The 12,897-nt window shown below is 39.4% G+C and overlaps 1 protein-coding gene across 7 annotated transcripts in view; it reads left to right on the top strand.

The window, feature by feature from the left end:
• Positions 1-12,897, top strand: part of TEC (tec protein tyrosine kinase) — a 92,944-nt gene that overhangs the window by 66,012 nt on the left and 14,035 nt on the right. For 6 of the 7 annotated variants that reach the window (XM_077815685.1, XM_077815681.1, XM_077815684.1 and 3 more), the window contains 8 exons: positions 24-205; positions 1,121-1,186; positions 3,116-3,170; positions 3,350-3,429; positions 4,238-4,371; positions 6,865-6,939; positions 10,308-10,479; positions 10,637-10,853. In XM_077815685.1, coding sequence (XP_077671811.1) covers positions 24-205; positions 1,121-1,186; positions 3,116-3,170; positions 3,350-3,429; positions 4,238-4,371; positions 6,865-6,939; positions 10,308-10,479; positions 10,637-10,853 — 981 coding nt within the window. The remainder of the gene's footprint in view (positions 1-23; positions 206-1,120; positions 1,187-3,115; positions 3,171-3,349; positions 3,430-4,237; positions 4,372-6,864; positions 6,940-10,307; positions 10,480-10,636; positions 10,854-12,897) is intronic. The other variant, XM_077815683.1, reaches the window with a different exon arrangement.

Genomic DNA, 12,897 nt, shown 5'->3' on the forward strand with positions numbered 1-12,897 from the left:
CAGTAATTTTATCTCATTTTCAGCGAAGGCCTCCACCACCTGTTCCCCCAGCTGAGGAAGATGAAGATGAAGATGAGGAAATAGTAGTAGCAATGTATGATTTTCAACCCACAGAGTCTCATGATTTGAGACTAGAGAGAGGTGAAGAATATACAATAATTGAAAAAAATGACATTCATTGGTGGAAAGCAAGAGATAAATATGGGTGAGACGCATTTCCATCCTTTTTGCACCCACTGCACTATTGAGCAAGACTATTCCCTTGTTGCAGTAATTTATGTTGATTATTCCTACTAAATAACAAGAATAATGTACTTAAAAACTAGATGTGTTTAGCTGCCCATATCTGATTTTGAGCCACAATCCTACAGTCTGATCCATGTTCATCGACCTTTATGCCCACACGGAATCCCTTTAAACCCAGTGGGGCTCTGCACAAACCAGTTTGCAGAGCGGGGGGCTTTTATGAGTAAATTTCCTGCGATATGTCAGAATTTTTAAACTAAAATGTACTCAATTTTAATGTTTATAGAAAAACAAACACCCCCCCCCACACCTTTTCCCTTTATTTTAAAGGTGTTTTAGACATCTCACATTGTCTTAATGATACTCTTCATGCTCCAACATTCACTGCTTCAATATTGAAAATTGTTCAGGGTAATTTTGAGTTAGTGAAAGACAGCAGGGTTGTTGTGGTGATATATTTTGGGGAACAGCAGGCATCTCAATTCTCCTGACAATCTCAGTCAGAGTATATCCCCAGGGTTGGAGCTAGGACCACCAAAGCACAAAGCTGGCATGGAAGCATAGGGCTTCTCATTTTGTCCCCTCCTGCTGCTTTTTCTACAGGAAGAGTGGCTTGGCTCAGTATTTTAACTTTGACCCTTCTGCATTCAGTGTACCCTCATTAGATGCAGGGAAGATGAGTCAGAATAAAAAAACCCACAACCCTCTATATAATGAGAATCGGAACTGGTCAATGATAAGGTAAAAGAGTGCTGGTGACCTTTACTAATTAGCAGTGTGAAGAACTGTGTTTTAAGCATGCATTCTGTATTTTGTTACCCAGATTGTATCGTGATTAAAGTTTATGGCGCAATGTTTCTCTTATTCTTTCTAGAAGTACAGGATATATTCCAAGCAATTATGTAACAGGAAAGAAGTCCAACAACCTTGATCAGTATGAGTAAGTGAATATTAGCATAAAAATGGGGAATAGGATAAAATAAACCTTAAGCTTTAGCAATTGCAAGAATATATTTTAAAAATAAATCTCTATAAATTTATAGATTATGTAACTAAGATCAGAGATTGAACTTTTTAAAAGATTCGAAATACATTTTTTTTTCTGATTTCTTCTTTCTCTGTCACTGTTTCACAGTGGTGAATATCCTGATTTACAATGATAGAAATGAGAGGAGATTCAGGCTTGTACTTTTGAGTCCAAATTTGAGCAACAGCAAAGAAGTATTGCTAGATCAAGGGAAACATTTAAGGAACTTCATCTGTTATAAGTCTGTGTTAAATTTTTAATGTGAAGTGGTATGGTCATCTGAAAGGAATCTTGACTGTAAAAGAATAAAGTAGAGTCCTTTATTCTCCACTGTACCCAACCAATGAACATAAGCAGCACAATGAATGTAGATGACCAGAGAATCTGGACCAATAAGTCCAAATTTGAACAAGAGATATCCGTGTGCAGTTTAAACATTAGTGCATTCAATCAGCTCATCAACTATAAACAACTTGAAATACAACAAGCATTTTACTAACAATATGGGTGATTATGAACTACTTATGAGAGACTTGAGAGGATGGAAGTTATGAAGCTCTTCTGTGAGCCTGTTTCTTCAAATTAAAGTTTTGTTTTAAAATATCAGGTTATGAACAAGAGCAGGCATAAACTACTGTGCTGATCTATTAAAAACTTACTAAAGTTTCATATGAACTTATACTAAATAAAATCAAACTGCAAGAAAAGATATGTAAAGCAGTTTATAAAACCACATTATTAATTCCAAAACTTTGGTAAAAATTATTTATGACTCACATTTCTATTTTTTGGCCAAAGATAGATATTCTTTAGGGATTCATTCTCTCATCTTTATTAGATGTTACTCATTCTTTTCCAATGTTACTTCCTGATCTTTGAGACTTTTATTGAGAGTCTTGCCTTGCTCTGTGCTATGAAATCAATAAGGAGAGATAGGAAGAAATCATGCTGAATTCTCTGGTGCAACGACTTTGCACCTCGTCACCTGCATGCTGTAGTCTGGTTCTAACCAGTTCAGGGAGCATTACTCTGGTGCAAAAGATAGAGCTGTTAGAGATTTGGCCTTGTAGTATTACTTTCTAGTCTTGCAGAGCTGATGTAGGGGCCAGGCTTGTTTGCTACTTTTCCCCCAACCTATTCCCAGTGTAGCAGAAGAAAGGGGGCATAGTCGGGACACGCCATACCATGCCAATCCCCAGCTGTGTTTTTGACTGCTGTGGACCATCAGTTACTGGCATAAATTTGAACAGCCCTTTGGCTGTTCTAACCTAGCACATAGGATTGGCTGTGCACCGAGCTAACACCAAGATCAAGGTATGCAAAGGTAAACTTTGATTCACTCCTGACTTGCACTCTGAATAGATCAGTCACCCTCCAAAATCTAACCAACAGACTCATACAGTGTTGTTGAATTAAAAAACAACTTACTAATAAGCCCAATTAGTAACTGGATGATTGGTGTGTAAACAGCCTGTTCAAGATTTAGTTAAGATTTTCAGTTGCTTACGGTATGTTACTGAAATGACAGCTGTTAATACACATATTTGACAGGTATTCTGGTTGCAAAGTGAGTTATATTAACTGAACGTTATTGCGCTCCATGCTTTTGTGAGAGCCTAATGGGTTTATTTCAGAACTGTTCTGTCTATAAACTACATAATGTAATGATGACTGAACCTTCTTGTAAATTCACTATCGTTCAATAGATTCAGTTCTTGTTCTCAAGTACTGCAAAATATGTTGACTCTGTTTGACTTCCTGTCTTAGTAACTTCATAACACTTTGTTTTTTGTAATTTTTTTAATTGCTAATATCTTTAAGAGTTTAGAATTTTTTTTTCAGATGGTATTGCAGAAATCTGAACAGAAGTAAGGCAGAGCAACTTCTCAGAGATGAGGTAAGTATTTGTATTATTGTATCAATCCAGCACAAAGTTGTTAACAAGTGGAATTCTCTTAAGCTGGCTCCTCTTATTAAAAATGAAATGATCAGTTAATTCTGACTCATGCAAATATCAGGGAGCACAAGTAAAAAGAAAGGCTTGGAGCCAAAATTGTCATTGTGCTTGGATTTCAGGATAAAGAAGGTGGTTTTGTGGTGAGAGATTCTAGTCAGCCGGGTCTGTATACGGTATCCCTTTATACAAAATATGGAGGGTAAGTTACTGTTGCCACTAATTACAGTTTCTGTTGTTTGAATTTGATTTGCATAGATACACGAGCTCATAAGTTACAAAAAGGAGATTTATTTGTTCAACAAAGAAATAAGACCAATATTTTAAAGGGTGAATGCCTAAAATTAGCCCCCTGAATCCACAGTTAGGCATCTAAATGTGTAACCTGATTTTCAGAGGTGCTGAGCACCCACAACTGTTATTGAGATCAGTGCAAGTTGAAGGTGCTCAGCACCTCTTAAAATTGGACCATTTGTTGAAGTGGTTAACTTTAGGTATCCAACTTGGAAGTTTTGGTCTAAATTTTTCAGCCTTGATAGTGCCTTTAAGACAAAGCCCCACTTTGGGAGTAGTGCAAATTCCTACTGCGCCAGAAGGGTCTCTGAGACACATTGTGCTTAAAAGCACTGCAGTGCCTCCAGGAGCTTCAGGGAGGGCAAGGAGAGCACAGCCAGTGATACCTTTGAAGTGGGTACACGTGCTTTAATCCCAAGGAACCAGTGATACTGAGCAATACATAGGGGTGAGCCCACTCATCACTGCTTCTTCTGGACACAGTACTGCCACTGTGGGTGCTAACTTTACACAGTCTTTGAGCTCCATGACCAAAGTGATTGTTTCCAGCTGCTGTATGGGGGGACAAAGCAGGTGGCCATTTGTTCTCTCTTATCCATCTGGCAGGGATAGATACAGTTTTATATGTATAGGTGATTTTATTTCCTATTTACCATGTACTTCTCTTCAGGATTCATTCCTAAAAATGCCATCATATTTTAATTCTTGTTTTTTAGAGAAGGTTCATCAGGAATAAGACACTACCATATAAAAGAAACAATGACATCACCAAAGCAGTACTATCTAGCAGAAAAACATCTTTTTAACACCATTCCAGAGATAATTGAGTATCATAAACATAATGCAGCAGGTAAATGCATCTGATTTTTCTGTCAAGTAAATAGAAGCAAATTGAATAGGAAGATGATGCCATCTTAACATAGTCTCTCTTCAGACCATAAATGCCCTTTAAAGGGACTATGGGACACTGCCTTTTACAAAATTTTCTGTTTATCGTGTCACTCTAAAATGTTTGTTAAAAAAAATTATTCTTTCTGGTTCATGAATAACCTCTAAATTTTACACATTGAACAAACTCCTCATAATTAGGGAGTGTTCAGAACTATATAGTTGTTTCTTTTTACTGTACTCTCTTTTCATTAAATTTTGAATCCATCCAATATCTTTCATTAACTTACTACACAGTGGACTAGATCCCTGGCTAAGGTTTAGGAACAGACCGATAAGACAATGGAGGGGCTCCAAATGTGTTGTAAAGCTCACCTTTGCACTCCCCTGATCCTGACGCTGCTCTGTGCAATATTAGTACCCCAGAGTAACCTGAGGGCTTCAGCCAACACGAGGTACTAACAGATTCAAGGGTCTGAATAGGCAGCTGGGAATTGGTATATACATATCCCAGCAACACTGTCTATGCCAGCACTCAGGAAGGGGTGGTTTAGGAACCTGTACACCAGCCATATGGCACCAGACAATCCTGCTGGCACTGTGGTGATCCTGTAGCTGGTTATGCTAGCAGACAGAATCCACTGGCCATTTAGCGCACACTCCAGAATCTTGACCAGTGTACAGAAATTAAAACAATACAAAAAGAAAAGGAGTACTTGTGGCACCTTAGAGACTAACCAATTTATTTGAGCATGAGCTTTCGTGAGCTACAGCTCACTTCATCAGATGCATACCGTGGAAACTGCAGCAGACTTTATATATACACAGAGAATATGAAACAATACCTCCTCCCACCCCACTGTCCTGCTGGTAATAGCTTATCTAAAGTAATCTTCAGGTTAGGCCATTTCCAGCACAAATCCAGGTTTTCTCACCCTCCACCCCCCCACACAAATTCACTCTCCTGCTGGTGATAGCCCATCCAAAGTGACAACTCTTTACACAATGTGCATGATAATGAAGTTAGGCCATTTCCTGCACATTTCTTACTTTAGATAAGCTATTACCAGCAGGACAGTGGGGTGGGAGGAGGTATTGTTTCATATTCTCTGTGTATATATAAAGTCTGCTGCAGTTTCCACGGTATGCATCTGATGAAGTGAGCTGTAGCTCAGGAAAGCTTATGCTCAAATAAATTGGTTAGTCTCTAAGGTGCCACAAGTACTCCTTTTCTTTTTGCGAATACAGACTAACACGGCTGTTACTCTAAAACAATACAGTGATTTTCCCTCAAGTCCAGGCAGTGGTTGATCCCATCTCAAAGGATATATCTGCAAGATGCTTACATGAAATTTGAAGGGATCTGGGATCCCCTGAGAATTATCTGAGGAAGTTTGGTTATATTATTTGAATATAAATAATTCTAAAATAATAAATCTGGAAGCAAGATAAGTGCAAATTCCTCTCCTCCAAAACATAAAAATGATTCTTATTTATCATCATAATTTTAGTTCATTTTAAAAAAATTATTGACTTGGTTATTGTTCCCTCTATTTTATCCTTTATTCATTTAATGTCATTATCTTTTCCTAACCAGGTGTTAGGAGAATATTTAGTCAAAACGGAGTTTGAATAAAAGGGATTTTATGTGAGTGATTCCTGTTGTTATAAATGGGAGCTGCATGCACTACTCACCAAACATACTGATGAGACTATACCTTTCCAACCTGAGCTACAGTGCAGGTGCAGTCCCTCCTCAGCAGCCAGTGGTGTTCAATTTATTAAGCTAATATTAAACATTCAAATTGATTTAAGAGTGTCCACATGCTAGATGCTAAATGTACATTATTTTAGCAATAAAAAATACAGAGAACTTGTAGGCCACATTTAAGAGTTCTTATTTTCAGAGGGGATGAATGCTGACAGATTCAATTTTTAAGAACATAAGAACGGCCATAATAGGTCACACCAAAGGTCCTAGCCCAGTATCCTGTCTTCCGACAGTGGCCAATGCCAGGTGCCTCGGAGGGAATGAACAGAACAGGTAATCATTAAGTGATCAAGACAAAGCGAAGATGTATACAATACATCAAGAATAAGTTCAATTCTTTTTTTTTCTAGAAGAAAGTACTGTCACTATATTCTCACTTTTATTTATTTATATATTCTATCCACACACTTGCATTGACCTGTGACACAAAGTACCTTTTCTAGACTTGAAGAAGAGCTCTGTGTATACTCAAAAGCTTGTCTCTTTCACCAACACAAGTTGGATTAATAAAAGATATTATCTCACCCACCTTGTCTCACTAATCCTGGGACCAACATGACTACAACTACTATATTCTCATGGTTATCCAGTATTATAATGCACAATAAAAATATGAGTGACTTGCTGCCTAACACTATTTTGGGGTAGACTATGTTCCATTTATAAATTTTCTCCAAATGTTAGGTCTTGTTACACGGTTGCGATACCCAGTGACTCCAAAGAAGAAGCCTGCACCAACTACTGCTGGGTTCAGCTACGGTAATAACACACCTTCATAAATATACACTAATTTCCTAGAAAGTGACATTGTGTAAATCTAAATTGACAAAATATATACTAAAAATGATGGAAATCTCTAATTTTATATTGTGACTGCCTGCATTAATGTTTTAAAGCCTCACAGGAAGAGTAGATATGGAATCCAGGTGTATCAGTAAATGCAAGGACTACAATGCTCCTGAAGAAAGTGGTAGGAGGGTCTGTTCCTCCACAAGAATTCATTGCCCCCCTCTATTGCCACTAGGGATGCCTGGAGATCTGCATGGTTAGAGGGTCATGCCCTTTCCTCCTTTGCAGGCCCTCAAACTCTTTCTACTACTTAAATTTGGCCATCCCATATTTTGTTTTAGCTTTCCATGGGGTGGGATGGAGTAGAATGATCTGGCTCATACTTAGCACATCAGACATTGTGCATCTCTAGTTTATGATGCTTAGATGAATTGACAAAATTTTAGTTTAGAGCAGTTTGCTGATTCAAGTCTAATACAAGTGATAATACAATGTCAATCTATATAATAGGAGTCCAGGATTGGCACTCTGTATCACTCTGAAGCCTGTTATGTCTTAGAGTCAGTCTGAAACAATGGAAGCAGCTACAAGCATGGTTGAGGGTTCTTTTTGTTCAGAATACCATCAGGTTCAATCATCACTGGATTTTGTAGTCTGCTACCATCCAATTTTTAAGTTCTCAGTCACTTTAACTTTATGAATTACACCAGTACATCTATGCAGAGCCATCCCGTCCATAGGACGGACCGGGACAATTGGCTCGGATCCCACACTTTGGGGGGCCCTCACACTTTGGGATGCAGGGTCCAGGGTGGCGTAGAGGGATAGTGGGGGGCATGGCACCAGCAGCAGTGAGCAACCCAGCCCCAGCCTGCTCCACCCTGCCTGCTCTCGGCATCGCTTGTGGGAGGGGGTGGAAGCCGGAAAGAGGCGGGCCGGAGGCTTGGGGAAAGGGATGGAGTGGGGGCGGGGTTTGGGCCAGAGGGTGGCGGGGCTGTCCTGGGCCCTGCACCCCCCTAGGTATGGCCCTGCATCTATCCCATGCCAACCATCTTAGACCATTGTGATGTCAGAGGTAACTCAACAGACCACCATCCTTACTCTACAACTAATTTGCATGCCTCAGTTTCATTGGTTGTATGAGGGAGATTGCACAAATGGTGGATTAAGGTCATAGAATTTAAGGCCAGAAGGGATCACCAGATCACCTACTCCGACCTCCTGTATATCACAGGTCACCACACCGCCCAGCACCCACACAATAATCCCAATAATCCCTGAAATTAGAACAAGATATTACAGCCCTCAAGAGACTAAACTATGTGGATTACTTGGTCCAACTGCCACAGCTGTGTACCTAACTGCCACCTGCACAAATCAACACATCGCCCAGCACCACCCAAGAAATCAAAACAAGCATCCACACGACACAACCAGCATACACGATAAACCCAAACACACACAGCCCCTCTCTTCAGCACATACCCCTCATTCGCCACAAATCCACACAACTCTCCCAATGTAACACAACCCACACACAAATCAATGCAGCCACCCACACAGCAACACAACCACTACACACAATAACCTCAGACACCACTCTGAAGCCTAGAATGTCTGTTTGAGTCAGTGTGAAGTGATGGAAACAGCTACAAGCATGGTTGAGAGCTCTTTTTGTTTAGAACGGATTTATGGAAAATAAACCCTGTCAAGTTAACGTGATCTTTTTTTGATGAGATTACAAGTTTGGTTGTACAAGGTAATAGTGTTGACATAATATACTTAGACTTCTGTAAGGTGTTTGACTTGGTACCACATGACATTTTGATTAATAAACTAGAACAGTATACAATTAACATGGCACACATTAAATGGATTAAAAACTGTCTGATAGGTCTGAAAATATAACTTTAAATAGGGAATCATCATCAAGCTGCTTGGTTCCCGATAGGGAATCATCATCAAGCTGCTTGGGGTCCAACTTGGATCAATTCTTGGCTAATTAACATCTTTATCTATAACCTGGAAGAAAACACAAAATCATCACTGATAAAGTTTTCAGATGACACAAAAATTGAGCAAGTGGTAAATAATGAAGAGGACACTGATTCAGAATGAACTACATTGCTTGCTAAACTGGATGCAAGCAAACAGTATGCATTTTAAAAGTGCTAAATGTAACTGTATACCTCTAGGAACAAAGAACATAGGCCAGGTTTACAGGATAGAGGACTCTATCCTGGGAAGCAGTGACTTTGAAAAAAATGCATGAGTTGTGGTAGATAATCAGATGAATATAAGCTCCCAGTATGATGCTATGGCCAGAAGAGCTAGTGCAATCCTGGGATGCATAAAAAGGGGAATCTCAAATAGGAGTAGAGAGGTTATTTTACCTATGGGTTTGGCACTGATGCTGGAACACTGTGTCCCGGTCTGATGCCCACAATTCAAGAAGGATGTTGATAAATTGTAGAGGGTTCAGAGAAGTGCCACAGGAATGGTTAGAGGATTAGAAAAATGTACCTTATAGTGACAGACTCAAGAGGTTCAATCTATTTAGTTTTACGAAGTTAAGATTAAGGAGTGACTTGATTATAGTCTGTAAGTATCTCCCTGGGGATATGTATCTATATAGAAATATAAGTATCTACAATATTTAATAATGGGCTCTTTGATCTAGTAGAAAAAGACATAACATGATCCAATGGCTGGAAGTTGAAGCTAGACAAATTGAGACTGGAAATAAGGTGTACATTTTTAATGGTGAGAGTAATTAACCATTGGAACACTTTATCAAGGGTCACAGTGGATTCTCTATCACTGACCATTTTAAAGTCAAGATGGGATGTTTTTTCTAAAAGATACTCTCTAGGGATTATTTTGGGGATGTTCTATGGCCTGTGCTATACAGGAGGTCAGGATAAATGATCACCGTGATCCATTCTGGCCTTAAAATCTATGAATCTATGAAAGAATATGACCAGGTTCAATCATCACTGGGATTCACAGTCTGTTACCGTCCAATTTGTAAGTTCTTGGCTTTTTTAAGCACACAACTTTATGAATGACACCCATGCAAGAGCATGAACTTTCGGTGACTAGTATTTAAATTAATGGTTTAAAAAACAGAGTCTGATTTTGACCTCTGTCTTGGTTAAAAGTTTGTTGTAGGCTGTGGCTGTTTCACAATTTATGAGATACAAAGATTTTTAAAGTGGTTTTAAAGTACACCTAACTCTCAAAATTTACTAGTAGTATTTTCACACACTCCTCTGTCACTTTAGATCTAATATGTTCCCTATTATATTTTAACAGTCATTGTCTTTTCTTTCTTATAGAGAAATGGGAAATTAATCCATCAGAGTTGACCTTCATGAGAGAATTGGGGAGTGGTCTCTTCGGAGTGGTGCGTCTTGGCAAATGGAGGGCGCAATATAAAGTGGCCATCAAAGCAATCCGAGAAGGTGCAATGTATGAGGAGGACTTCATAGAAGAAGCTAAAGTAATGATGTGAGTTGCTATATAGTACTTAGCACTTATACCACAGGGCCCAGATTTCTGGTACATATGCACTTCTTTATAAATAAAAAATTCTAGCCAGGTGAGATTTGTATAACTTCTTGGAGGGATGAAAGCTACAATAATGATATGTTTTAAATCTTTTCAGGAAGCTAACCCATCCTAAATTAGTCCAGCTCTATGGGGTCTGTACACAGCAGAAGCCTATTTACATAGTGACAGAGTTCATGGAACATGGGTGCCTACTGAATTACCTTCGACAAAAACGTGGACACTTTAATAAAGATACCCTGCTGACAATGTGCCAGGATGTATGTGAAGGGATGGAGTACTTGGAGAGAAACAGCTTTATCCACAGAGATCTGGTAATATCATATCAGCCTCTTTACTACATTTCTGATTTAGGCATTAATAGTTAAGGGTAAGAAACTGTTCTATTCTAAACATATCTCTGTTTCAGTTACTAATAACTTTCTCAAAAATATATGCTATTGTTTAACTGGTTGTGTTAATATTAAGCAAAATCCACAAAATTGACCCATCTGGGACAGGGAGGAATGATTGAATCTGCACGGGCAGTGTATTAAAAACCTCCTAAGTGTTTTAATAAAATTATTATTGTCAATTCTGCACAGAAAATTATGCTTTCTAGTATATTAATTTCATTATTCAGAATTCTTACTAACCACGAAGTAATTTCTCCTGCTCATTTTATAATATGTCTGTCTCAGTAAGCAAATATATTTGCACTTAAAGAATTTATTTACATCTTTTCTGTTTCATCATTGACCTCGTGACTGATCTTAATGAAACATGTACCTTGGTGAGCAATGGGATGAGGTCTGGAAAGCTCTCTATATTAGTGTATCTTACACAGTGGTTCTAATAGGACACAGATTTAGATAACATGTAGGAGTCTAAGATAAGTAATATACTACTGTTCCTCTAAAACAGTGGCTCTCAGCCTTTCCAGACTACTGTACCCCTTTCAGGAGTCTGATTTGTCTTGCGTACCCCCAAGTTACACATCACTTAAAACTACTTGCTTACAAACTCAGACATAAAAATACAGAAGTGTCACCACATTATTACTGAAAAATTGCTTACTTTCTAATTTTTACCATATCATTATAAAATTAATCAATTGGAATATAAATATTGTACTTGCATTTCAGTGCATAGTGTATAGAACTGTATATACAAAGTTGTCTGTATGAAACTTTAGTTTGTACTGACTTTGCTAGTGCTTTTTATGTAGCCTGTTGTAAAACTAGGCAAATATCTAGATGAGTTGATGTGCCCCCTGAAAAACCTCGGCATATCCCCAGGGTTACACGTGTAACCCATCTGCCTGTCAGAGTTGGCAGCAACAAGGGCCGGGTTCAGTATCTAGGGGTTCCGTTCCAATAACGCAATGCAAAACCGGCTCAAGCCCCCACCCAGTGACCTGGGACAAATATATACCACCCAACCGGGGCGCCTCTAAGAGGCAATACTTCCCCTCTCACAAGCACAGAGTCTGAGTGTAGCAAAAGCCTTTTAATAACAGAGAGAGAAACAATGTGGCATTATGTTGGGGAAACACCACCAACAGGACTCATCACACAAACCATGAGCAAAAACCCACCCCAAACAAATTGCGCCATGTCCTTTCCCTTTGGTTCTTGAGTCCAGCAACCCAAAAGTCACCCAAAGTCCCAAAAGTCCAACAACCCAAAAGTCCCTGGTAAGTGCAGACCCAGAGTTCGAAAGTTTATCTGCAGAGTTTTACCTCCCAGCCTGGGTGGAAATGTGGGGGGGGGTGTTAAAGAGTACCTTATGTGATCCAAAGCCAACTGCCCTGCCTCTCCGTGGGGCTCCGCTCCGCCAGCCGTCCCACAAGTTGCTCTGCTCCGCTAGCCGCTCTGCTCCATGAGCCATCCCGTGAGCCACTCCACCTATCCTGTAATATATCTTCAGACCCCCCCCCCAACTTAACACAGCACTCAGTAACTTCAGCTCTTAGTAATTTTAGCTCTTTAGTGATTTCAGCTTGTAGTAGGGGAGCTTCAGTGCTGGTGCACCATTAGCCCAAAGTGAATTCAGCTCAGCATCCTGTAACAAGACTCCTAATAGAATCAAAATTAGCTCTGATATTCCACCATGGAGAGAGGAGAAGGTGCAATTGGTGTTTCAGGCCCTTACCAGGGGCTCATACCACCAGGTACTAATGCCTGTCCCCAGCCTCTCTCCATTCACTGGGAATTTGAACCCATGACTGTTGCCTAGCAAGTGCTGCTTAGTTGATGGCGAGTCCCTCCATCATAGCAAAAGGCCAAGTACAGTTCCACTGTCCTTGATTCACATAATCAGGATAATAACAGTTTATTCTTTCTGCCTCTATAACAGAGAAACTGGGACTCCTACAGC

Source organism: Eretmochelys imbricata, chromosome 4, assembly GCF_965152235.1.
Source record: "Eretmochelys imbricata isolate rEreImb1 chromosome 4, rEreImb1.hap1, whole genome shotgun sequence".
In the NCBI taxonomy this organism is placed as follows: Eukaryota; Metazoa; Chordata; order Testudines; family Cheloniidae; genus Eretmochelys; species Eretmochelys imbricata.